The following is a 26955-nucleotide window of genomic DNA, read 5'->3' on the forward strand; positions in this document are numbered from 1 at the left end:
TTGTTGGGCTTCTCTAAGGGCAGGCTGAAGATAGGCTGTTCCAGAGGAGAGCTACCCTGACCTCCACTTCCTGAGATAAGTGGAAATAAACTCGAAGCATGAGGCTCTTCAGGGTAAGAATAAAGGCTGAAGCCCATGGGAAGGCTTCCCTGTGTGTCAGTCTTGGAGAGGGATTTCTTCAGACATGTCAAGGTCAATGCAGGGCAAGCATCCTGCTGCACCTCGGGTCTTTTTGTGGCCCACTGTATAACAGGGCAGAAGCCTCCGGACACTCAGCTGCTTACAAGGTCCTCAGAGAAAGGCACAGTGGCGCACCTCTGTCATCTCTGTCCACAGGCAGAGGAAAGAGGAGCTAGTGTTTGAGGCCAGTCTCAATAAAGCAAGGAGAAGTGTTATATCCACACAGAGGACCACGGAATGAGATTCCATCTCTACACACAAGTAGGGCAGTCTCCTGCTGAATCCAAGGCAGTTCAGGCCTTCTGTCTGCTGTTTCTTGTGCCCCTCAGACACCCACCGGTCAGCTTGAGTACAGTCCCCAGTCCCTCGGTCGTGCTTCTGTGGACTTTGACTTTCGCTTCAGTTTTGACCTCTTAAGGATCCCTATTTTCTTGCTAGGCAGGTTTACATGTGAACTATTATAGGCAAAGTCTGGGGAGATGACTCAGCAGGTAAAGGCACATGCCTCATGAGCCCGTGCCCACACACAGGAAGAGCCAGATTCACAACCTTGCCCTCTGGTGTGTGCATATGCACACACAGACACAAGAGCAATAAACAATACATTTAAAACTTCTAACCAGTAAAAAATTTTAGTTATTTCCATTGAGAGCACTGCTCAGGGTGTTTAACCTGTCATGTTGTTGCACATGTAAGGAATTTATCCATTGCAAACTTCCATCCCCTAATCAACATACAAACAAGCTAAAACACTGTACCTGAGTGACAGCTCTGACACTTGTCCTTGCAGCAGATTTAGCTTTTGGACATGGCGTCTGCAGTCAGCACCAGAGCCTTCACCGTAAGCCTGAGAGGAAAAAAAAAATATTTTAAGGTGACAGCAGAAGGGTGAGAAATATTAGGATGGTATCCCAAAACTTGAGGAGGTGTTAAGAACACACAGGTCTAGTCAGGTGGAGGTGGTGCCCACCTTTAGTCCCAGCATTCTGGAGGCAGAGGCAAATGGCTCCCTGAGTTCGAGGGCAGCCTAGTCTACAGAGAAACTCTATGTTCTGGAGAGATTTATAAACAAATGGCTCTGGAATGGTAGCTCATGTCTTTCTGACCATCCCACTAGCATGCAGAATTTACTAAAGCCAAACTCAGCCTGCATTGGGAATCCAAGCAACTGCGGATGGAAAGAGCTCAGGGGGAAGACTGTGTCTGCTGGACATGTATTTGTTTGTTTGTCATTATTCCCCAAACCATGTACCATAGCACTGTACACAGCACACACAGTAAGCATCACAAGTCACTCAGAGGTGATTTAAACTCTACTGGAAGATCTGGGAGCAGGGGCACAAGCCTCTAAAGCCAGCACTCGGGAGGCAGAGGTACGAGGATCTCTGTGAGATCAAGGACAGCCAATGATATGTAGAGAGACCCTGGGTCTAAACAACAGCAACAAGAAAAAACCAACGTCAGGCATGGTGGCGCACGCCTTTAATCCCAGCACTTGGGAGGCAGAGGCAGGTGGATTTCTGAGTTTGAGATCAGCCTCGTCTACAAAGTGAGTTCCAGGACAGCCAGGGCTACACAGAGAAACCCTGTCCCGAAAAACCAACCAACCAACCAACCAAACAAACAACGAAACAGTACAAGAAAGGTGGTAGCATGTGTAAGTCCCAGATACTTGGGAAGCTGAGGCAGGAGGATAGCATGAGCACCGACAGGGTAATAATCCCACTCGTCACTGCTCAAGAAAGAACGCTGCAGGACATGCAGCGGTTACATGACATTCTAGAGAGGGGCCTCCCTGGTTACTGAGGGACGGCAGTGATTTGCACATTGACCTTTTGGATACAGATGAAGTCCAACAGAACAAGATGGTGTGTTTGTGAGCAGAGATGTGCTCTACGTGTCTATTGTCCCCTGCCACCCTATCTGCAGACAGAGTTCTCCGTGCATGCTGAGCAGAGAACTCCTGTGGACTCTTGGTGTGTGAGAGAACAGCATGGCCAAGTGTACTTCATGTGTGATGTCCACACTGCGAGGTGGGTGGCACTGCAGCCCCGGAAGCCAGGCTTTTCATCCGGACTAGGAACCCAGGAGGTAAGAATGGCTGAGTGCAAACAGAGCATGGCAGCACATGATTTTAACTCCACCACTCAGAACCACAGACAGGAGGCCTGCTGCGGCTCTAAGGGTAGCCTGGAGTACACAGGAGGCTATGTAGTCTCAAACGAAACCAAATTTAAAGAAAAAAAACAACCTAGCTCCGAACGGCTGACTTGAATCTATTTCGCCTGTCTACTATTAGGCACAGATGAGCTGTGAGTGATGAACTGTGTAATTTTGATGATGTGTACTAAGTGTTTTCATTTGTTTCAAGTTGGCGCTGCACAATAGAAAGGCAAACAGCAAAATTCATGGCATTCACTGTGAATATGACTTTCATCTGCCCTATGTAATTGTTGTCTCTGAAGCTTCTTGTCTGTCTGCTAATCTAGGTCTAGTCCTGGAAGTTTCCAGCCTCCATACACGCTCATCTAGACCTGGGATGTTTCCAGCCTTTGAGGCATAGAGCTGAATAAGCTCACCCTTTCTAGTTCTTCAGAAAGAACTCTGGCTGGCTGGTTCAACTCAGCTGTTCTGGCTCAAACTCCTCTCCAGGCTGACTGATTCAAACTGGCTTCTCTCAGTTTCTCCTGAATTGCCATTTGACCTCTAACTCCAGCAATCTGCTCTAATCTGGCTCCTTTTTATTCTCTGGCTCGTTCTGCTTTTACCTGTGTCTAGCTTGTTTTCTCTTCAATCTGTCTCTGTAAAACTCTCCATGTAAAAGTGCCTCCTGCCTCTTGCTCTCTACACAGCTCTTTCCTCTCTGTTCTTGTGAGAGTTGGGCATATCCTATTCTGTCAAATTTTTCTGATTTGTCCCTTTGTCTGCCAATCAACCAGACATCACTTCCAAACACGTGTGCTTCCTTCTACAAACTAACTTTCCCTTCATTGTTTGGGATTAAAGGTGTGTACTAAAGGCGTGTCTTTATTCCACTTTTAAAGGTCTGTGTTAAGGGCTGAGCCAGACCACCCTTAGAAACAGTTTTGGTTTTTTTGTTTTTTGGGTTTTTTTCCCCTAGTAAATAACACAATCTTGGAATTCACAGTGTGACCAAATATCCTGCAACAAGTGATTTGGACTGTTGCCTTGGGAAGAAAACACAGCTTAAGGCTGAGTGCTGGTTCTGGGTGAAACATGTAGCATGTGCAAGACCCCGGGTTCATTTTCCATTAATCCATTCCTTCAGGAAAGAAAAACCATACAAAGTTTCTGCCTGTAGTGGTTTCTTCCCTTGCCATTTGAACCAGAGACTCCGTATTTTCAGTCTGCACTCTTCCTCACAGAAAAGAAACTCAGGCCATCTGGAGAGTTCTGAGCAGAGCAAGGACACAACCCAGCACCTTCTTCTTCTTGTTTGAAATAGACTCAGGTACTCTAGGCTGGCTCTGACCTTCTCCTGGCTGAGGGCGACCCTCTTCTGTCCACCTCCTGAGCACCAGAATGCAGCTGTGTGTCACCATGTCCTTTCTAAGACTGTTTTCAGAGGATCCCTGTAGTTGCAGTGTTGGGAAGAGACTTGATGACAGAAATAGGTGGGTGAGTTAGGACGCTACAGCAAACAGTATAGGAAAAGGCCGTCTCAGCCAGTGAGGCTGGCTTAGGCCACTCTCAGGATCTATCTGAAGGCAGATACGCTGCTGCTGAAGAATATAAATAGGCGTCCAAGGCTTCAGTGCAGAGAGAGACCCTTGACACTGAAAGCTTGGGGATGACTGTGAAGTCAATCAGCGGCTTCATGAGGTCAGAGGTCCCATTTTTCAAATTTGAGGTGCTGGGGAGTGAAGGAACCTGTGTCGAGCTATCCAGGAGACAGATGAGTGGGGAAGCCAGGAGCCTGAGGACAGGCCTGGGACCCTCAGGATACCTGGACTCTACGTACAAGGCTCTCCCACTGAGCTGCGCTCCAGTCTTGTGAATGCTCTCTCTAAGGGAGTACAGCTAAAGAACAGGACAAAGGCGTGCAGTGCAGTGTACTCCAGTGTTTGGAAGTTGTGTGTTTGTGTGTGTGTGTGTGTGTGTGTGTGTGGGGGGTGTTTAGGAAACCAGTGAGAAGACTGAAACAACAGCCAGGAAGCTAGGAGCAGACAAGCTGCAAATCCAAGAGGAAATGCTTTTTTTTTCCTTGTTTTGTTTTGTTTTGAGACAGGGTTTCTCTGTATAGCCCTGGCTGTCCTGGAACTCACTCTGTAGACCAGGCTGGCCTCGAACTCAGGAGGAAATGTTTTAAGGAGGTGGAAGTTACAACCCATGACAAATGCTGCCAATAAGTTGTCATGTGAGGACTGTGAACTCAGCTGTTTAGCGACATGGAGGTGACTGGCCACAGCAGTCTGGTCTAGTAGAGTGTGTGGTCCTGTCTGCCGTATGTTCAAGTGAGGGTAGTAGGAGTTGGGCACAGGAGATGGCAGAATTAAAGAAGACTGGTAAACTGCATCTGGTCTAACAGTGGGGGTAAGCTCTCTGCTGCATACTGAGGCACATCCTCCTCTATGGAGACATACAACTAGACTTCATTCTCTAGTCTGGGGTAAGTGAGGGTTTGACACTAGCTCTCTGTTGCAATGTCAGCTACTTCTGAGCCCAGCCCTAGAAGCCTCCTGGGAGCTCCCCAGTGTTCGTGCTCCTTTGGCTAGAGGCAGCTGGATAAGCCTTATGGAATAACAGAATGTCAGCAGCTCCTCCCACACACCTCAGTGTCCTCTCTAGAGGGACAGAAACAATTTCTTGATGTTAAGCTGTCTGACAACCATAAGCAAGCACCAGGCCACAGGCACCACAGGTGAAGTCTGTCCTCTTGAAGAGCTTAAGATGCACACAGTAGCAATCACTACACGGGCACTCAGGTCTACCCAGCTAAGACAGCTCCTATCTTGGGAGTCGAGTCCCAACTGACTGGCACAGAAATGGGTATGTGTTAATCACATTGCTTCTCCCAGGACTCCATGATTGGAACTGGCTAGCCCACCAGACTGAGGGTGTGGTTTTGTGGATCCCCTCAAGGATGTGATCCTGTGTGCTGAAGGGAAGAAACAGGAAAGGTCAACAGACACCCTGAGAGCTGGGGACAGGGTGATGCCAGGCTTTGTTTGGGTTGGTGGGGTGGGGAGGGGCACAGTGAGCATCAACAGAACATCTTGAACTTATAAATCTGCGTTAGTGTCCTGAATGCAGGATGGCAGGCACGTGTCATTGTGTATGGATGGATTCTCAATCACAAAGCCACTGGTCAAGGACTCAGGCAAAATTCTGTTCTTTCTGACATGGATCACCTTGCTGTCGTTCTTTTTCTCTTTGTTTTTTAAGAGGGTTTGCTGTCTGTCTGGAACTCACTCAGTAGTCCAGGCTGGTCTCAAACTCACAGAGATCCAATCATTTTAACTCTGCTGAAGTAATTCTAAAAGAACAACAACAACAACAACAACAACAACAAAACATTTTTTCCCTTTTATTGAAACAAGGTCTCATGTAGTCCAGGCTAACCTGAAACTTTCTATGTAGCTGGGAATGATCTTGAATCTTTTTTCCCCTAAAATGAAATTTACTCATTGTATTGTACATGTGAATGCTTTGCCTGCATGTGTGTCTATGAACCACATATGTGCCTGGTGCTCTCAGAGGTCAGAAGAAGGCATTAGATTCCCAGAGACTGCAGTTATGTTTTGTTTTGGTTTTTGTTTTTGTTTTTTTTTTTTTTTTTTGAGACAGGGTTTCTCTGTGTAGCCCTGGCTGTCCTAGAACTCACTTTGTAGACCAGGCTAGCCTCTGCCTCCCGAGTGCTGGGATTAAAGGCGTGCACTACCACGCCCGGCTCGAGACTGCAGTTGTGAATGACTGTGATCCACCATGCAGGTCCTGGGAATCAAACCTGGGTTCTCTGTAAGAAAAGCAAGTGCTTGCTCTCAACTGCAGCACCATCTCGGCTGCCCCTCCAGTCTCTGGCTCCTCAGTGCGGGGATGAGAGGGCTGCACCTCCACATCCACATTTCAACCGTTTGGAGGGCCTCCTGCATTCTAGGTGAGCACTCTTACATCCTCAGCCCCCAAGGTGTTTCTGCCTGTCACTTCAACTACGTGACTCTTCCCGGAAAGATAACCTCTAAAACAGCAATACAGCTTAGGACTCTGCCCTAAGGAAATAGTACACAGTTGGCCAAGTGAACAAAGAGGCAGTCCCCTGCAGGTGCAGGGGACAGAGCTGGAAATGTAACTTTTATCCTTATACTTCTCCAAGGCTTACTGCCTCTATCTGCTAATGTAGGCTTAGTCCTGGAAGCTGCTAGCCTCCATACAATCTAATCCAGGCCTGGAATGTTGTCAGCCTCTGAGACTCACTGCTGAATAAGCAGCTCACCCTTCCTAGTTCTGACTGATCTCTGGCTGGCTGTTCTGGCTCAAACGGCTCTCCAAGCTGACCGACTCAAACTGGCATCTCTCAGCTTCTGACTGAATTGCTGTACTTGGCCTCATAATAACTGTGGCAATCTGTTCTAATCTTCTGGCTCTTTCTCATTCTCTGTCTTGTTCTGTCTTCATCTTTGTCCAGCTTGTTCTCTCTGCAACCTGTCTCTGTACAACTGTCTCAGGAAAAGTGACTCCCTCCCTCCCTCCCTCCCTCCCTCCACGCTGCTCCTCTTATGCTGCCCGTCTCCTCTCTGTTCTTGGGAGAGTTGGGCAGAACCTGTCCTGTCAAGTCTTTCTCTGATTCATCACTTGGCCTCAAAATTAGACCTCAAACACCGGGGCTTCTGCCTACAAATCCGCTTCCCCTTCACTGTTTGGGATTAATGCTGTGTACTAGAAGTATGTCTGCATTCTGGCCAGATCACAGGTCTTTGGATGTTGTTGGGTTAAAATTCCTCTACATATATATAGCTTTGTGGCAGAGTGCTAGTCTAGCATGCACGAGGCCCTGGGTTCAACCTCAGCACTGAAGAAAAAGTATTGTAAATCACAATAAAAACGACAATCCTGTCTCACCAATGTGGGACTGGTTATCTATCCACGCAGCTAAAAGAAACTGATGTTGAGCCCTGTGGACAAGGCAGTGCACTGGGCACTGAAGGCCCATCGGTACACAAGACAAGGAAAGCTTTTATTCCCATGGAACTCTCAGTGTGGGCTGGATAGTACCCACAGGAATATTCAGCTTCCACCAGGAAATTGACTTGAGCCCCAACAATGAGCAAAGCTTCCTAGAGGAGAGGATTTGTTTCAAGGTCAGAAAGTCCCTGTGGCTGCAGGAGGGAGCCATGGGAGATGAGGAGTGCAGATTTAGGGAGGAGCAGGCAAGGGAAGGAGCCAAGACAGGGTGCGACTTGGGCAGTGTGTGCTATCAAACTCCTTAGTCGCTCAGTCTGTAGAGAGTTGAAGAAATGTGCTGCTGGCCACAGAAAAGTAAAGTGTTCCCACATGCCTCCACTTCTGAGGTTGCTCCCTCCCATACCCCTCACCTCAGCCTCTACCACCACACTGCTGCCCACCCCTAGTTAGGTTTGGCATTCTGTCACTACAGATGGTTGCACACTGCCCAGTGTGGGAGGATGCTGAGAAACACGCCCTGGTCCTCTGCAAGAGCAGCAAGCATTCCTAAGCACCGACAAAGCTCTCCAGGCAGCCCTGCTCCCTCCTGCACTCCCCCGTGTTTTCAAGATGCTCATCTCGTTTTGAATGATGGATGTACATGTGTGTGTGCACCCATGTGAATTATTTATCCTTCCACAGAAGCACATCTGTAAGCCCCACAGTTACAGTGTTCCTACTTCCTATTGTCTCCCTGTGCCCGGCATGCAGAAGGTACTGAAGAAACCCTTGCTGAACAAAGGAGTGAAGGACAGACCCTGTGTAGTCACTGCTCCACCCACTGACGATGCAGGAGGAACCAACCCAGGGTGCAGCAGCTCTCAAAGGTGAACTGAGAGAGAAAAGGATCCTGGCTGTAGAAAGAGAGGTTGGGCTCAGTACTTACCCGAACAAATGACTGTTTCTCTCCACAAGCCTTGCACGTCCATTTGAGACTCTTCTTCACCTACAATGAAATATTGGAAATTATAGTTCAAACAACTTCATATGACAGGTAGATGTGAATAAGAAATAACTTAGCTATACCCCCAGCCCTGAAGGTAGCATTTTAGGTGAGGAAGGACTGTACTATTTAATAGGTGGGTGCTGGGAAGATTGGCCATTTGTATGAAACAACAAACATCCAGTTGGAGTTTTGCCATCCCAGGATCCAAAAAAGGAATGCCAAAGGGTAAAAGTTTATTTGCTGAGTAAGCACGAGGGCCTGAGGTCAGATCTCCGTAGCCACGTGAAAAAGTGAACAGAACTTAGGTCCTTTACAAGGGCAGCCAATTCTCCTAACTGATGAACCGTATCTCCAATGTACTAGCTGCCACAGAGACATATCTCCAGCGCTGGAATTCCTGCCCCACTCTGTGCTCACAGGACTGTCGGAGGTGGGAATGGGGTCAATGGGGACTGCTGGCTGCCAGCCTAGCTCCAGGTTCAGTGATAGACCCTGTTCCAGAGAAATAAGGTGGGAAAACAGAGCAGAACTAATGTTCCTTTCTGGCCTCCATGTGCTTATCTGCATACAAGCATGCATATAAGACAGACAGACAGAGACACACACATACATGCACATGCGAGCACAGAGTGGGGCAGGAATTCCAGAGCTGGAGATATGTTTCTGTGGCAGCTAGTACATTGGAGATACGGTTCATCAGTTAAGAGAATTGGCTGCCCTTGTAAAGGACCTAAGTTCTGTTCCTAGCACCAATGTGGCAGCTCACAACTGTCTGTAACTCTTAACTCCAGGAGATTTAAGACCCTCTTCTTGTTTCTGTGGGCACCACATTTTATGGGGTGCAGACATACATGCAAGGCAAACCATACACATAAAATAAAAATATTTTTTTATATAGATACAAAAGTTCCTTTAAGAAATGTCATGAAAGATTATGCTTAACTATACAAAGAGATCTAGGCTGATTCATAAGGCTCCTGGGACTGATGTGGCATTAGAGATATATACTCTTAGATATTTAGGAAGCTGAGGTCAGGGATTAGGAATTAGAGGTCAATCTGAAGTAAATATTGAAATTATGTCTTGGCAACACCCTCAAAACCAAGCCAAATTCCACCCCTTAAAACAATAAAACCACTACCACCAAGACTAAGATTTGGGTTGGGGATCAGTTCTGAAGTTGACTAATAAGGTTGAGGCAGGAGATCTAGAGCCTGGAGCCAACTCGTGAAACAAAGCCTCTCAAACAAACACCAACCACTCCCCTTTAACCATTTATGGGTTGTGCTGGCTCTAATGAGCATGGGGGAAACTCTTACCATGCAGATAAGGCTGCAGGTAGAGGCACCAAGTGACATCCGGGCCCACCAAGGGGAATGTCAAAATGGAGTCCAAACTGCTTATACATTATTCAGTTTTGCTTGTTTTGAAACAGGGTCTCTGAAATCTCTGGTTGGCCTCAAACTCGCTAAGCCCTCCTACCTTCAGTCATTCATTGCCATGCCTGATCCTATTTTTAGGCTGTGTGAATGTTGGGCGAACACCCAACCCTAGGGCTTTTAAAGCTCTCCATTCACTGTAATAAACTGAGAAGAGACACTGAGTGTAGGGCTAGGTTCTGCGTAGAGGACGCTACTCCTCAACCTGGATTCCTGACCATTTTGCTAGAATCCAATGGAAGCCGCCTCAGAAGAAACAACTACTGTGGATTCTACAACAACCATGCAAAAAACCGACACACACTGGGCTGGGTGGTAGCTCAGTGGAAGAGCGCGCCCACAGCTCTGAGCAGAACCCTCAGCAGCAACAACAGATAAACACAAACAAAATGGCAGAGGCGTGTTGTGAAGTGACAGCAACGAAGCACAGCCTTCAGCCTCGTCACTGTCATTTCCCATGGCCATTTGAGACGCGGCCCTCCATATCTCGCCCACCGTCCTGCTAGGAAAGAGGGTGAGGCAGACGCCCACCCCACCTGATGCGCCTGAAAGATGTGGCAGCTGCAGCACCGTAGAACCCGAGACTGCTGAGCCGGCGCCATTCAGGACTCACTCTCCCGCCGTGAGCTCGGGCTCTGCAATCCCGCCCAGGCTCCGCCCAACCTGCGCCGGTTCCGGCCCCTCTAGGCCCAGCTCCACCTCGCATGCCCTGGTGCGTCTCTCCGTTCTTCTCTGACGGCTTCGGCCCCGCCCGAGAGCTCTTGAGCCGCTCTAGCCCACTGTCTCGGTAGTCACTGTTCTCCTCTCCGGCCTCCTAATCCCGCCCCCATCCTCTGCTAAGCATAAAAAAACAAATCAAATCAAACTAAACCAAATCAATTCAAATCAAAACAACAACAACACAACCCGAGCTGGTGTTCCTACGTGTTTGGTCCATCGCCTTTGGCTCTCTGACTCGGAGCAGGGACGATGCTTTTCTACAGCCAGGACATCTTTGCATGGCTGACATTATAAACTATCTTGGTTTTGTTTTGTTTTGAATTAAAACTGTCGTGTGACTGTGATCTCAGCATTTACAAGATGGAGGCAGGAAAATGACAAATTAAAGGTCCTCTTTCGCCGGGCGGTGGTGGCGCACACCTTTAATCCCAGCACTCGGGAGGCAGAGGCAGGCGGATTTCTGAGTTTGAGGCCAACCTGGTCTACAAAGTGAGTTCCAGGACAGCTAGGGCTACACAGAGAAACCCTGTCTCAAAACAAACAAACAAAACAAAACAAAACGGTCCTCTTTCCCTTCAGAGTCTGAGGCTAGTCTGGGATACATATAAGACAACATTGTAGGAAAATGGATGGATCTGGAAAGTATATTAAGTGAGGCGACCCAACTTCACAAAAGACAAACAGAATCCTGCATGTTCTCCCACATACATCGATATACGTGCCTATAATATGTGTAAAACAGTGTAATTGTTGAGTATGGTCTAAATTTAGAAAGAAGACTAAGATTAGATATAGATAGATAGATATTTCCTTTCTGTGGTAGATGTGTGAACTTAAAAGAGTATTGAAGTAGAAATAACCATTTTGGCATTCTAAACATTTCCTCCATGTGTCATTTCTTTGAGGCAGTCATTGTAAAGCTGGATTTTTCTCTTTAACCCAGTTGCCTATTCCTGAACTGAACTGAACAGGACTAATCGCTAAATTGCCATTTTGACCCACTTAGAAATTGATTTTTGTTTTGTTTTGTGGGGAGGAATTTCATCGTGTGGAATTTCCCCTATATAACTTTTGTTTAATGCTATATCAAATCAGTGGAATGTGGTGGGGCATAGCATACCTTTAATCCCAGCACTTGAGAGGCAGAGGCAGGCAGATCTCTGTGAGTGTGAGACAGACAGAGCTGCACAGAGAGATCCTGTCTCGAAAAAAAAAAAAAAAAACCAAACCAAACCAAACCAAACCAACAGCAAAACTATATCAAATCCTTCTAGTGTTGGAGAAATAGCGTAGCAGTTGAAAGTACTTGCTGCTGCTCTTGCAAAGGACTTGAACTGGTTTTCTAGCACCCATGTCTAGCACCTTACAAAACACCCATGGCTTCAGGGAATCTGACACCCTCTTCTGGCCTCCTTGGGCACCCCACACATGGAATATGGAATACACTTATACAGATGTATGAAGACTTTTTTTTTTTTTTAAGAGACTGGATCTTACTATGTAGCTGTAGCTCGCTGGCTTTAACTGCTCTTGCAGAGGACCCATATTCAGCTCCTAGCACCTACATGGCAGCTCACGAGTATCTGTAACTCTGTGGGTGCTAGGCATGAACATGGTAAATATACATACATGCAGGCAAACGTTCATACTTATAAAATTAGTAAATATTTCAAAAATAAACAAAGCCATTCTAGAGCTCAGTTGTTAAGTCACAAGAGTCCTGTCTCTTTCCCCTGAAACCTAAGATTAAAGCATTCCCCCAGGCTGGCTTCTTTTCTTTCTTCTTTTTATTTTTCTTCCCTCTCTGTGTAGCCCTGGCTATTCTAGAATTCCCTCTGTAGACCAGGCTGGCCTCAAAACCCACAGAAATCTGCCAATTCTGGCCACGTAAGTGCTGCGATTAAAGGCATGCTCCACCACCACCTGGCTTAACTGGTATTTTGAAACCATAAACTTTACAAGATTGGTATTGAAGGATCATACTGTGAACCCCAAGAGTGTATACTGGGAAAAAACCTGTCTCTAGTCATGGTGTGGCTTAGCCCTAGTTCACACCTTTAACCCAAGAGTTTTGAAAGATATTTGATCACACTATTAAGATTGTATACTGGAAAAATCTGTTCCTAGTTGTGGTGTGGCTTAGCTCTAGCACACACCTTTAATCCAAGAGCTGTTACTTGTAAACAAGATTGAATAAAGTCAACCATAGGTAAGGAGGCTGAACAAGCAACCAGTTGACAGGGAGTGAACACAGGAATAAAACCATAGAAATTAAGAGGAAGTCAGGAGGATGGATAGAGAGACACACAAGAAATAGGAAGGAGGGACATTCGGTTGGAAAGGTTTTTAAGACAGTGTGGAGAAAGAAATTTTATTTTTCCCTCTGGGATGTGGGTTGAAGAGGTCAGTTGGGCACGTTCTCTTCCTTTTCTGAGCTAGTAGACTTTCACCACCATGTCTGGCTCCTGAGTCTTCACTTGGTAAAATCAAATGTTTGGGATTTTGTTTTACAAAGAACAGACTAGTGGTTGCCTGACGCTGGGAGTGGGAGCAAGAATTTACTGTAAGTGGATCTTCCTGGGCTGATAGAGACGATCCAGAAGGGAACAGGAATCTACTGTAAGTTGACCTAAGGGATCTTCCTGGGCTGATAGAGACGATCCAGAATTGTGTTCAGATGTTAACTCAGCAGGTTTACTAGAAATCACCGTTTTGTACTTTAAACAAAGTAATTTAAAAAAATATTTTATTTAGTATTTGTGTGGTGGTGTGGGCAGAGACCAGCATGTCCCATTTCATCGCTCTGCGTTATTCCATTAAGGCAGGGTCTCTCACTGAACCTGAAGCTGGCTATCTGGTTAGGCTGCCCATCTCTGATCACCAGCACTGGGGCACAGGTGGGCATGACTATGCCCAGCTTTTACATTCGTGCTGGGAATCAGCAAAGTTTAAAGTATTTTTGTAAATAATACCTAATGTCTTATTTATTTTGGCTTTTTGAGACAGGATCTCCACATGTAGCTTAGGGTTGGCCTCAAACAAGACAATTGTCTTACTTTATCCTCAATGGCAGGATTATAGACATGCCACCGCACTTGGCATTATCACATTTTTAAAAGGTCCCAGGATCCATTTGTTAGTAGAAGCAAAAGCAGCTCTTGAGCAAATGGATGCCTCTGCTCCTGCTAAACAAGCCAGGGCTAACTCATGGCTGAGTCCTGCTCTGGCCATGTCTGCTTCCTGAACCAAAGGGCTGACAACTTGGTGTGACTCAGGCCTGAGGATGTATCTACTATATTCATACATCTTTGGACACTGAGCCTAAGACCTGTGACTACAGTTACTGTGTACCATGGAAAGTCTAGCAATCCCCCACCTACTACGGGCAGCCAAGTGTCCTGAAATCCCCACAATGCTTTCTGGGCCATATACCTGACTTGGGATGAAAGTATACACAGACTGAGGTGGTGGTTCAAAGCCACAGGAAAGCACTGCACACAGTGTGCTTTTTCGTTCTTTCAGGGATTTATTAAGGCATTGAGCACAGTGTGGTTTTTAACCAACTAAAATGAAGGCAGGGTTCTAGAGGAGGACCTGAGGGGTGCACTTTCCAAGTTAATGATGCAGAGGAATGGAGACCTCGTAAGTTAGGAGTGCAGTGCAAGGCTCCTACCCATGCAACAGACATTCCCCTGTGTTCCTCAGTCCGAAGACGCAGGTTCAGGCTGAAGAACTTCAGAGGGCGTCTAGAAGGTTGCATCCTTTGGGGCCCAAGCACATGGCAAAGTGACAATTGGTGGCCAGGCCACATGGCTGTAGGTCTTTCCATAGATGGCGCAACCAGTGTAGTGTGTGCACAGCACAGGGTGCAGGGGCAAGAAGCAGGCAGGGGCAGATCCAAAAGCCTCTAATGCTATGGGAACAGGAGGCTCAAAGCAGGTCCTCCAGGTAACCAAGAGCAGGGAGGAAGAGGTTGCCCTGGCTTAGGGAATCCCTGTAAGGCAACTGGGTCTGCGTGGACCTGACCTTTTTTGCTTCCGTGACACCCTGCTCCAAGAACAGGTGTGTCTGTGAGGAGAAAACAGCGAGGGAGAAAGGAAAGAGACAGAGACCGACTTCCATTTCACAGTTCAGCCCAAGACCCCAGGGGGCTCCTGGTCACTGGAGGTGCTAAACTGCCTTTCTACTTTCTTTTGGTCCTTGATCTTGAGTCCAATGTCTGCCCTCTTCTCAAAGAAGTTCACTAGCACAGACTCTGTTAGGATGGAGGCCAGGATCTGCTCGAAGGAAATGCACCAGTCCGTGTCCACAGTGCCCCCCGTCCGTGAGGTGGTGGTGGGGCTACAGGCTCCTCCTCCCACCAGCACCGTGTCTTCCGTGAGGTCCTCACACTGCAGCGAGCCCGTGCTGACTACTGAGTAGGAGGACATGGACATGTCATCTTTGGCTTCATCATCAGACAAAAGCAGGGAAGGAGAGCCCTGCCCCTCACCACTGCCTCCCTCCACTATCACATGACTGTCCTGCAGTGCTTTCCCAAGATGCATGTCACCGCTGGCTTTGGCCTGCCGGTCCCCTGCAGCTGGTGGCTGACACTCCTGTGTTGGGTCCTGATGGAGTTTGGGTGTGGGTGGCTCATCCTCTTCTGTGGCCCTGTTGGGATCCCCACTGTGGGCACCATCCCTGGGCTTCTTGGTTGTCAGGGCCGAAAACTTCTTCCCCACCTCACCAATTTGGAGGAGAAGGCTGGCCACAGTGGCGATGGCATGATACAAGTCCTGTTCCATAGGGTCTTCGCTAAACATGTTGTAAAATGTTTTACACAGCTCGATGAATTGCTCCTTAGGGAGAAAGCAAGAAAGAAGCAAAACAAAACAAAACAAAGGTGGTTATAGGTGGTTGGTACACTCCCCTATAGCCAATGGAAGATACAGGCCACTCAAGTCGTGTTGGGATTTTGGTGATACAAACCCGGGCCGTGTCATTTCCAGGCTAGGAAACTGAGGTTTGGGGAAGGGTACTGTAAGGTAAGGCCTTTGTCACATAGTCCTTTGAAAGTCTTTCTTCCCAGTTGTTTGTTCGTCTGTCTGTCTGTCTGTCTGTCTCCCTCCCTCTCCCTCCCTCTCTCTCCCTCTCTCTCCCTACCTACCTATCCATCCACCCACCCACTCACCCATTTACTCCATATGTGGACCAGGCTGACCTCGGAACCTACAGAAGTCCACCTGCCTCTGCCTTCCAGGTGTTGGGAATAAATGTGGGTGCTGCCACACCTGTACCTTTAGCTTTTTATGAGAGAGGAGCAGGGAGAGGTGAGTGTGAGTTCATGTGTGTGTGGACACGAAAGGGGTGGAGGGGAGGGAGAGAAAAAAGCACACACACACACACACTCACACACGGAGATCAAAGGATAACATAATTTTTGGGAGTATCCTTGTCTTAGCAATTTGTTTTTGGGGTAGTCTCTTGCTTTTTTGACTAGCTAGCCCATGAACTTCTAGACATTTGCCATGGGAGCACTGGGATTACGGATGTGAGAACTGCAGTCATTTTTGTCTGTCTTAGTTATGGGTTTTGAGACAGGGTTTCTCACATATCCCTGGCTGTCTTAACACTCACTATGTAGACTAGGCTGGCTTAGACCTCACAGAGGTCCTCCTGCCTCTGTCTCCTGAGTGCTGGGATTAAAGGTGTGTGTAGCCCCAAGTGTTTGAATGCTTGACACACAGGAAGTGGTACTATTAGGAGGTGTGGCCTTGTTGGAGGAAGTGTATCATTGAGGGGGTTGGTCTTATGCTCAAGCTCTGCCCAGTGTGAAATTTCAGAGTCCCCTTCTGCAGCCTTCGGATTAAGATGTAGAACTCTTGGCTCCTCCAGCACCATGTCTGCCTGAATGCCATGATTCCCACTATGATGATAATGGACTGAACCTCTGAAACTATACGCTAGCTTCAATCAAATGCTTTCTTTTATGAGAGTTGCCTTGGTCATGGTGTCTCTTCACAGCAATGAAACCCTAACGAAGACACACGGGTTCCAGGGATCATGCTCAGGTCATCTGGCTTGCAAGCGCCTTTCCCCTTAGCCATCTCTGCGGCCCAGCTTTTTATAACAGTAACAGAAGTAACTTTGCCTATTTCTATGGAGCTCCAGAGGGTGATGTCAAGATAAGTGCATGCTGGGTCAGTTGGGTGTAAGTTAGAGGGAGTCCAAGATAAAGTCCCGTTCCATGGGCCCATTCTTCACGTCTGTGTGGAAAAGTGAGTGAAATCCAGGGCCTTCTCTGGGCACAGCTAGGGTAAGGCCCAGTCTGAGAGTTGGCTGGGTATTTGTGACAACATCATGACTGCTTTGGGTCCAGGAGGAACTGGAGTGTGGTGAATGTCCTCTTCTCAAAGGTTGTGAGTGTCTTTAGCTATTGGAGATTAACCTTCCCCAGTGCTTCTGCGCTTTATGGATACTGATTCAACCTAAGCAGGTAGTTACCATGGAAACACCATCCTGTCCAAGAAGCAGCTTTTCATCTTTCTGAAATCATCACTCACAGCCATTCAAGACTAAGAGGCTCTGGAGAGAGGGAAGAAAATCTCTCCCCCCCTCCAGGAAACTGCCAGAGTACAATGACCATGAAGCTGACCAAGCCCAGACAGACACAGGCAGAATTCTCTAGAAACATTCTAGATTCTGACTGCTGGTCCTACCTGGTTCATCTTGGGAAGGTCCTTAATGGTTTCCTTCTGAGCCTCTTTCTCCTTAGCCCACATTCGAAGGTAGTGTCGGTAGTCAGGAGGGCTGGTCCCCTTCTCCTCTGTGAGTTGAGAGAGAGAGAGAGAGAGAGAGAGAGAGAGAGAGAGAGAGAGAGAGAGAGAGAGATTAGTCTCCATCTGTCAAATGAGAGAAAGCAGGCTGTGGCTGGTAGCAGGGTGCACTGCTCTGTGACCTGAGGTTACTTGGGCACTATTACACAGTGATCTGGCACTTAGGGAGTGATTAGAAACACCCTCAAATTCCCACACATTTCTCCTAAGTTAGTGGAAGTAGGCTGGACCTAAGTTGATGAAAAGCCCAAACCTGACTTCTCCAAGATTGGAGAGAGGCTGCTGTGAGTCTGGAGCCCTGGTTGCACACTACGAGGGCAGCAGATTAGCCAGGTTATGCACGGAGGCATCAGCCCCTGTCAGAGCACACATGTGCCATTCCAGTGACCGGAGAGGGAATGTAACAAGCAAGGGTGGGCACAAGGTCCCACCGCCCCTGGGATCACCAATTGGAATGGCTTGTACCTCTTCTTTCTGGGGAGTCCTCATTTCCACTTCCTTCCTGCTGCTCCTGTAGCAGGGCTTCCATACACCAGAAAAAAGCAGAGAACATTCTTTTGACTACAAACCACGAGTCCTTACAGGTCGTACCCATGCTTCTGTAGAACCAGCCCCTACAGGGCCCCATGCTGCCCTCCTGCTTCGGTGGGCTCTGCCCTGTAACACTGTGGCAAGGGAGAGCTGGTCATGTCTTCACTTGGTTCCAGTTAAGGAAAGCCAATTGCTGGGGACTCAGCTCAGGGGCAGAGTCCATGGTGAGCAAGCTTTAAGTGCTGGGCTCCATCCCCAGCACCACACACGAAGGGGTACTCTCTCATTTTCAAAAGGAAAAGAGACGCTGGGCGTGGTGGCACACGCCTTTAATCCCAGCACTCGGGAGGCAGAGGCAGGCGGATTTCTGAGTTCGAGGCCAGCCTGGTCTACAAAGTGAGTTCCAGGACAGCCAGGGCTACACAGAGAAACCCTGTCTTGAAAAACCAAAAAAAAGAAAAAAAGAGAAAAAAGACTCACACACTGCCTCCCTCAGAATGATGATATGCATTGTAGGACAAACATGACAACTAATGAATTCTGCTGCAAAGAAAGGTCAAACTTGAGCAGGCAAGATGGCTCAGTGGTAAGAGCATAGACTGCTCTTCTGAAGGTCCTGAGTTCAAATTCCAGCAAACACAAGGTGATTCATAACCACCTGTAATGAGATCTGACGCCCTCTTCTGGGGAGTCTGAAGACAGCTACAATGTACTTATGTATAATAATAAATAAATCTTTGGGCCAGAGCGAGCAGGGTTGACAGGAGCTAGCAGAGGTCCTAAAAATTCAATTCTCAACAACCACATGAAGGCTCACAACCATCTGTTCAGCTACAGTGTACCCATATACATAAAAAAGGTTAAACTTAAGGGAGTCCCTTCTCTCTGAGCCTGTCACACGAGCAGGGGAGTTTCTGTGTAGGGCTCTGTGTTCAGCCTACCACCTTCTGTTTGTTCTTTACATTACTTAATGAGTTATCTGTGTGAATACACGTGCCACCACAGCACATGGAGCTCAGAGGTCAACTGTGGGAACCGGGTCTTTCTTTCTACCATGGTCCTAGGGACTGATTGGCAGCAAGTGCCCTTCAAGTTCTCCAAAAGCCAATGGTCTTCTCAGGCAGTGTGGCTGCTGGGGTTCCTCAAGAGATGACACCAGGCAGATCCCAGCTCTGGACCGTCCTCCTGGACGGTGCCGGTAGAAAGCAAGGACAGGTATTCCCCTGCTCAGGCTCCCAGTGTGGATCAAGCACAGCCCTGTTGTCTCAGGGCTCCGTGGGCCCAGGGACAGCTTTGTGTACCCAAGGCCTTTCCTAGGAGTAGGTGGGACATGCTTAGGGCACCCTCGTTTGCCCAGAGTTTGAGTGTAATGGAAGGTGCACTGGCTTCTGTAACTTGCATTTTCTTTTCTCTTCTTTTCTTTTCTTCTCTTTTCCTTCCTTTTCTTTTCTTTTCTTTTCCTTCCTTTTCTTTCCTTTTCCCTTTATTTTTTTCTCATTTTTCTTTTTTTTGTTTGTTTTTCGAGACAGAGTGTCTCTGTGCAGACCTGGCTGTCCTCAAACTCAGAAATCCACCTGCCTCTATCTCCCAAGTGCTGGGACTAAAGGTGTGTGACACCACTGCCTGGCTTTTCTTTTTTACATATGTTTTACTGAACTCAGTGAACCTGTCACATAGACCAAGCTGTTTTCAAAGTCACAGAGATATGCTGGCCTCTGCCTCCCAAGTGCCATGGTAAAAGGGCACATTACTACTCCTGGCATATTTTTTTTTTTTTGGTTTTTCAAGACAGGATTTCTCTGTGTAGCCCTGGCTGTCCTGGAACTCACTCTGTAGACCAGGCTGGCCTCAAACTCAGAAATTCGCCGCCTTTGCCTCCTAAGTGCTGGGATTAAAGGCATGTGCCACCACTGCCCAACCTGTATTTTTTTTAAACATTAAAAAAAATAATTTTCCTGGTATGGGTGTTTTGCCTGCATGTACATATGTATGCCTTGTGCATACCTGGTGCCCATGGAGCCAGAAGAAGGCATCAGACCTGCGGGAACTGCAGTTGCAGATGATGTGAACGGCCATGTGGCTGTCCTCTGGAAGAACAGCCAGTGCTCTTAACTACTGAGCCACGCTCTAAACTCTCTAATTTAATTCTTGACATTAAGGTCATGTTCAAGTTCCAGTCAGGCTTCAACACTGTCCACAGGACAGTGGTGACTTAGGACACTGTTTAGTGTCCCTTCAGTGTCACTTTCTGATGTATATCACCCACCTGGGAAAATGATTTTTTTGTTGTTGTTGTTGATTTTTGTTTTATATTTACTTGGACCAGAACCTGGGGCTGTATCTAACCTAGACATGAGTGCTACCATCAAGCTACATCCCCAGACCTTATTCTTGAAATTAATTAAATAAATTAACTCTTGTTGTTGTTGTTTTGTTTTTTTGAGACAGTATCTCAGTATGTAGCCCTGGTTGGCCTGGAACTCTTTGTAGACCAGGCTGGCCTTCAATTCATAAGATCCACCTGTTGCTACCTCCTTAATGCTCAGACTAAAGGTGTGAGCTTTTACACACTGGCTTAAGAAGTTTTGTGTGCATGTGTATATGGCATGTGTATGTGGCATATGTATATAGCATGTATATATGGTTCTCTTCTTCTACCATGTGGATTCTGGAAATCAAATTCTGGTCATGAGGGTTGGCAGCATGTGCCTTTACCCACAGAACCCTCTTTCCAGACCATTTATTTAAAAAAAAAATCACCATGAAACTAGGCTGACCTTGAGCCCCAGTTCCTCTTGCCACCTTGGCCTCTATTTAGAGTACTGGGATTAGGGGAATGCATCACCATACTCCAAATTCCATTCCCAGCCGCTCACGACAGAACCCTGGATCCCACATGCAAACCAAGTGCTCGAACACCGAGCTACACTCCCAGCTGTTATGGTCAGTTTTGTATCATACATGACCAGCTCACTTGCCAAACCCAGGGCCCAGAATGGCCTTCACCGTGTCAGACATTCCCAATGAGCATTGCATGCAGCAAAGGTTGAGTCCCACCAGGCACTCTGCATACGTATTTTCTGTGATGAAAAAAATCCTGTGAGGCTTGAAGAGGTTTCCCAAGGGGAAACATCTACCATCTCTCCACTCCTCCATCCCGTACCTGTCTCACAGTCACAATGACAGCACTCTGCATTCCTTTCCTACAAACGTGAGCTTTTTGCATGTGGGTGGGGAGGTGATGCCCTGGGCTTGCTCCGTGTCTCGTGTGCCATGCATGCATCCTCCTCACTGACCATCTACAGCAGATTGCCCCCACCAGAAGCATCTTGGGCTCTGGGTGTTCTCAGGATTTATCCCCACAGGAAAAAGTTCCGAAGAGTCCCTGGGGCATGAAAGCATCCAGGCTTCTGAGTAAAGGAAGATGAAGCCCAGAGGCAAAAGGGTCACCCTTGCCCTCTAGGGACTGACCTTGAGCCTCCCAGGGCAGGAAAAGATCCAGATCTGAGGCCAGAGGAGATGCTGGAAGGGACAGCAGAGGATGTGTAGAGGGCAGAGGGAGAAGCCCACGTCCAGGGAGACAGAGATGCAAGAGAAACAACAGTTGAGAATGTCTACAGGGGTCAGCCTGGCCCAGGAAGTGTGGGGCCCTCCCAGGGAGCACCCCAGGGTGGCATGCTCCCGAAGCCCACAGTGGGACTGCTGGCTCCTACACAGGCCCCATGGGAAGACGGAGAGCTGCAGAGCGCAGCTGGCTGTGCTGGCTGTCTCAGGAGTGGCTCACCTTCCGAGGAGCTATCCTCTGTGAAGTAATGGGCGGCCTCCAGGGCTGACTCCGCTTCCTCTGGGATCAGAGCTGTGTTCCAAGAGAAGCAACAGTGAGGACAGGGGAAAACTTCCAGTTCTAGTCAAAGAGGAAAAGGCCATCCTCGCCCAATCATGTCCCACCAGGCTGAACCCCATTCACTGTAACTCCGGACAGTTTTAGTAGAGTTGGTGACATACTTGTCGGTGAGGCAGGACCTCACGCTGTAGTACAGACAGCCTCTAACGCTGCACCCTCCTGCCTCAGCCTCCCGAGTGTGGGGTTACAGATGTGTTTGACTTGCTACCTTGATTTTGGCAATGTGGGGGTGTGTGCTGGGGACTGAACCCCAGATTATCTTGTATGGTAAGCACTTGCTCTATGGTTGAGCTAAGTCCCTGATAACTGTTTTGGGAGTTGCAGTACATGTGCTGAGTTAAGAAAATAATCCATCTGTCCAGGGCCTGGTGAACTTAGCTATCCTCCCACACAGGATGACCTGGCTCAGCGGATTCCTTTGGGACATTTTACATGCCTATGCGCGAGTTCCTGCGCACACACACACACACACACACACACACACACACATCGCTTGACTCATCTTACTTTATATTGTGGCAACTGTACCACATTAATATACCCCAGCCTGTCCCACACTCTACTTGTGCTGGTAGTGGCTGACTGCAACCTGAGGTTTCAGATCCCCAAGGCTGTGTGTCCATGTGACCTTACCATTCCTGCTGTATGGAGGGGATGTGGTAGGGCTTGGGGAGCAGGGCAAGGCACAGATGGGTGGTCGGACCCAAGCAGTCCAGTACCTAGATGAAGCATTGGGTGGTGGGCACAAACCCAGTTCTCTGATGCAACCCAGGCCTTTGGCTCTCAGCAGCTGCAAGGCAGCCTCGCTTGAGAGTTGTGCTCCAAGAGCCCCTTCAGCTCTACGCATAGAGCCATCACTGGGGGCTCTGATTAGTGAACTGAGCACACTGCACACAGTGAGACATGGGGTGCAAGGTGAGTGGCGGTTGCAGCCTTACAACCCCAGACTCACTCTGGGCCGACTCTGAAGGCAGAGTCTGTATGGGAATTACTCAGGGGGAGGCCCCAGACAAGAGGATTGGGAACCTAGGGTGGTTCCACCAGAGGAAGCGTGGTACCCTGGGCCATCACTGTCATCTTTCTGGATCTGGTTCCTGCTAAGGGAAAGCTCCTTTTTAGGGGCTATCCTGAGCTCTGGCCACACATGAAGGATGCTGGAGCCATGTGCTGGCTAGCTTCATAGAGCCTCTCAGCTTGGCTCACACCAGCTGCCCACAGGAAACTTCCCACCCTAACAACAGCTCCATTACTGAGAGGAAGGAAGTGGGGCCTCTGAGGACATGTGACAGAACCTGCAGGTGGCCTAGGCAGTGTCCCAGGCTGTCTTGGGACAAACAGGAACCTTTGGTTAACAATTACTTTAAGAACAGACAGTTTAGGACCCTGTGTCTCACTGGTACCTCCTTCATAGCCTCCTGCCCTGATGTGGATTCTGGGTCATGTTGCCCTGCTTGATGGGCTGAGGAGCTCAACTGGAATCTCCTCTCATGCCCTTTCCCTATCCTGGGCCTGTGCTCAGAACACCAGGGTGAACTTCAGCCCCAGACCCTCACCCCCACTGGGCCCTGGAGCCTCCCTTCCACTTAACTCTCTCCCTCTTGGCCACAACCATCCAGTGGCGTGTTGGCAGTTCCGTGGTATACATCCAGCTCTGGACAGTCTAGGGACAGAGAGGCCCACAGCAGGAAGTCTGAGGTCACTCACCTGGGGGCAGGTGCAGCTTGTAGAGCGCCTTGAGCTTCTCTGTGAGGTCTCCATGGTACATCCCACCTGTGGAGCAAGGTCAGGGAGGGACATGCTTGGCAAGGAGACTCCAGGAACACACTGCAGGCCATATCCCCAGACCCTTCCTGTGGGCTCTAATGGAGACTCCACACTCTGGGAAGGCTTGGGTCTTCCCTAGCCAGGTCTCTAGGAAAGATCAAATGAGCCCTGGGCCTCCTGCTTCCCTAAGACCCTATGGAAAAGCTTAACCTTCTTTGGGGCCAGAGCCCCAAGGAGAGGGACAGTAGAACAGTCTGCTGAGGTCTGGCATAGGCAAGGGCTCAAGGTCGCCCCCTGCTGGCCTCAGGAAGGACAGCTGCACTGACTGGTGCTTGAAAGATGGGTGAGACACTCACTCATCCCTGTCACAAACTCCTTGAAGTTGATCAGTGAGTCCTTGTTTTGATCCAGGAGTCGGAACATGCGGCCTGCCAACACAGGCGTGTGAGAGCCACAGGCCCAAGGCGTCAGGCTGGCAAAGAGCTCCCGAAACTGGCTGGCATCGATCCGGTACTGCTCCAGGTAGGGCAGGCTGGGGTCTCGGTGGACGGCTGCTGAGCGGTTACCACCCCAGTACTGGCTTGCCAGATGCTTGGCCTGCAGGGGACACCGTCTGGTGAGATGGCTTTTGGGGCCCTGGCTCTCAGGATTACCAGGGTGCCTTCCCTGATCTGTCCATATTCTTAGGGTAATGAGCTCTGGCCTGGTACCTCAGCTTTCACGGGATCCCTCACTCTAGTGCACAGCAGAGGAACTGAACAGGGCCTTGTGGACTTGACTGTTCTGACACAGTGTGGCCACCTCGGCAACTGAACCTAAGGTAGCTGTAAAGGACTGCAGGAACTGGCAATGTGGACCCACAGTCTCAGTACTCAAGAAACTGAGGCAGGAGGATCACTGGACCTCCAGAGCTCAGTGTGAAGCAAGTCTGGGCAATGCAGAGAAAACCCAGCCCCAAACCAAACAGAACAAATACCCACCCAACTACTCACTTGCTCCATCAGTCAACTAACCAACCCCACACCACCAAAACCAACCCAAACCAACCCCACACCAAACCAAACCAAACCAAACAGAGGGAGTGTGGACTTTCGTCTTTGCCCCCACGCCCCTCCATGCCCTTCCCTCTCCGTTTGATGCACCTGAATTTTGTGTGCAGACTCACCCTTGGGCTAGCGGTTATCCATCATCACTGGGTTGTTGCAGCCCAAACCACCCCTTAGCTACAGCACCTAGGTTGACTCATCCCAATGCCTGATGTGTCTTTTGCTAAAACTACTTAGAAAGAAAATTCTGTTTCCACCGGGGTCCCTGAGAGCCTGACCCAGGAGCTGCTCAGGACAGTCCTACAGGAAAAGCAGCCCAGAGGTTAACAGGGATGGAGGAGTGTCACAGCCAGTTTCAGTACCCTGACTCAGCCATGCCTGAAGCTGTATAACTTTCCAGTTAAATGAGTAGGTGTGTTCCCTCTTCTGTGTGAGTTGGGTTGAATTTTTGTTGTTGTTGTCTTTGGTTTTTTTCCCCCCTGCTATTTAGGAGTGCTCTGTTAGAGTACAGTCAGGAAACTGCTTGTCATGCAAGCATGAGAACCTAACTTTGGTCCCCAGAACCAACATGAAAAAGCTGGGGGTGTGGGACTGGCAACACAGCTCAGGGAATAAAGATGCTTGCAGCCAAATGGAATGCCATGAGTTTGATCCCCGGAACACACAGTAAAAGGAGAGAATCCACACTCACAAGTTGTCCTCTGATTTCTATACATGCACCACCATAAGTACATGTAACCATGAGATCTAAAAAAATAAAAGGTACACCAAGCAGTGGTGGTGCTCGCCTTTAATCCCAGCACTTGGGAGGCAGAGGCAGGCGGATCCCTATGAGTTAGAGGCCAGAGACTCTGTAGTGACTCTTTAGACTCACTCTGTCTACAGAGTGAGTTCTAGGACAGTAAAAGCTACATAGAGAAACCCTGTCTCGAAACACAAAACAACAATGGTGCTTGTGCCTTTAGAATCACACGCTGTGAGGCAGAAGCAGGGGGCTGGGGATCACGGGCCAGCCAGCCTAGCTTACTTGGTAAGCTCTTGGCAATGAGGGACCCTGTCTTTATAAGCAGCGGCTTCAGGAGTGACACCTGAGGTGCTCATGTGCACACTCTGTTCACTAATTGCCAAGAAAGATTAAATTCTGCCATACATGGTTCACAGGAACTGCAACTGGGGACAAGGAGTTTCCTGACTAGGAGCTGCTGTTTGAGGACAGACTTAACAGACTAGGTGTGGAACTCCACCCACCCCTGTGTTCACTGTCACCTTAAACACCATGTAAAGATCCTCCAGCTCTTCAATGGAGAAGCCGATGTCCCCTGGTATGGCTCGGACCTACAAGGAAAGATGAAATGTTGGTAGTGGAGGGCCCAAGTTCCTGCCAAAGTCCAGACAAGTGCTTGTTCTGGGAGACTTCTCATGAAAACAGTGTCAAAGGGCAGCAAGGGTGTGGCTGCCCTTTGCTGTCACCAGTGGCCAAGCACACGAGAGTGGGTCTACTCAGGAGAGGGAACCTGTGTGCTCACCCTTCACCACTACCTGCCAGGCAGTTCCCTTCCCTGGAACTCTTCCTGGGGTGGGTGCTTAGATGGGCTCTTTCTCTCCTGACGGACCCACTGAGGGACATGCGGTGATAGATGGCATCTTTGCTCCAGCTACCTGGAAGGGGTTCTATAATTTGCCAGGCAGGTCTTTTTACTTCAATTAGCAAAATGCCCTGAGTGCCTTGGAACCCTGACGGGAGGGTTGAGAATGTGGAGGCCGAGGGCAGAGACCAAGAACAGATTTAAACAGTGCATGGGATGGCAAAAGGTCCATCCCTTGAACAGCCTACGACAAGGGCTTCAGGCAGGGGCTTATGGTACAGGCTAGCCAGAGTGGCAGAGTGGCACTGTCCAGGACAGAAGTGAAGCTTACACCAAAACCAGCCCAGGAGGACTTAGTCCAGAAGACCTGTGGCTTAGATGTGCACGGTGAAAAAATTTCCACTAAGTGACCAGGGCCTCTTCCTATCTCCCCACACTAGTACCTGTGCTGTGGGTTTCCACACAGCATCCTGGCCATGACACAGACACCAAGGCAGTGCAGGGATAGGGTACAAATTGGATCCTGTACTCTGCTCAGGGAAGGATGGGGCTGAAGAGGGTACTAGGAAAAGCCATCCACTAAGGCTAGCCCTGAGGACCCTCACTGCCAGAGGTTACCACTGTCTGCACCAGTGATCATACCACGCTTCTCTTGGCCGTGTCTTCCAAGGACTGGATCACCTTCAGCCTCTGTTTAAACCGCATCTGTTCAATGTCGTCAGCCCTCAGGCTGCTGAACTTCTACAGGCCAAAGGAGAATCAGTAAGACAAAGGCAGAGGGTAAAGTCCCTGTGATCATCCAAAACCACAGGCCCTGGGGAACAGGCTGGCCAGGCTAA

General features: G+C 48.7%; 2 protein-coding genes across 3 annotated transcripts in view; both read right to left on the minus strand.

The window, feature by feature from the left end:
- The window catches only part of Mrnip (MRN complex interacting protein), a 27105-nt gene extending 16695 nt beyond the window's left edge, over nucleotides 1-10410 (minus strand). The window contains exons 1-3 of the mRNA XM_021175523.3: nucleotides 10284-10410; nucleotides 8249-8308; nucleotides 939-1027 (exon numbers count right to left, since the gene is read on the minus strand). Coding sequence (XP_021031182.1) covers nucleotides 939-1027; nucleotides 8249-8308; nucleotides 10284-10349 — 215 coding nt within the window. The 5' untranslated portion in view covers nucleotides 10350-10410. The remainder of the gene's footprint in view (nucleotides 1-938; nucleotides 1028-8248; nucleotides 8309-10283) is intronic.
- A 3563-nt stretch (nucleotides 10411-13973) lies between these two features.
- The window catches only part of Tbc1d9b (TBC1 domain family member 9B), a 38789-nt gene continuing 25807 nt past the window's right edge, over nucleotides 13974-26955 (minus strand). Inside the window, exons 14-22 of one of the 2 annotated variants that reach the window (XM_085830057.1) lie at nucleotides 26759-26857; nucleotides 25797-25865; nucleotides 23841-24081; nucleotides 23425-23490; nucleotides 21601-21672; nucleotides 21288-21338; nucleotides 17751-17807; nucleotides 17169-17275; nucleotides 13974-15308 (exon numbers count right to left, since the gene is read on the minus strand). In XM_085830057.1, the coding sequence (XP_085686183.1) occupies nucleotides 14598-15308; nucleotides 17169-17275; nucleotides 17751-17807; nucleotides 21288-21338; nucleotides 21601-21672; nucleotides 23425-23490; nucleotides 23841-24081; nucleotides 25797-25865; nucleotides 26759-26857 (1473 nt within the window). In that variant the 3' untranslated portion in view covers nucleotides 13974-14597. The remainder of the gene's footprint in view (nucleotides 15309-17168; nucleotides 17276-17750; nucleotides 17808-21287; nucleotides 21339-21600; nucleotides 21673-23424; nucleotides 23491-23840; nucleotides 24082-25796; nucleotides 25866-26758; nucleotides 26858-26955) is intronic. The other variant, XM_085830058.1, reaches the window with a different exon arrangement.

This window comes from Mus caroli, unplaced genomic scaffold (genome assembly GCF_978045245.1).
Source record: "Mus caroli unplaced genomic scaffold, Mus_caroli_1 scaffold_13, whole genome shotgun sequence".
In the NCBI taxonomy this organism is placed as follows: domain Eukaryota; kingdom Metazoa; phylum Chordata; class Mammalia; order Rodentia; family Muridae; genus Mus; species Mus caroli.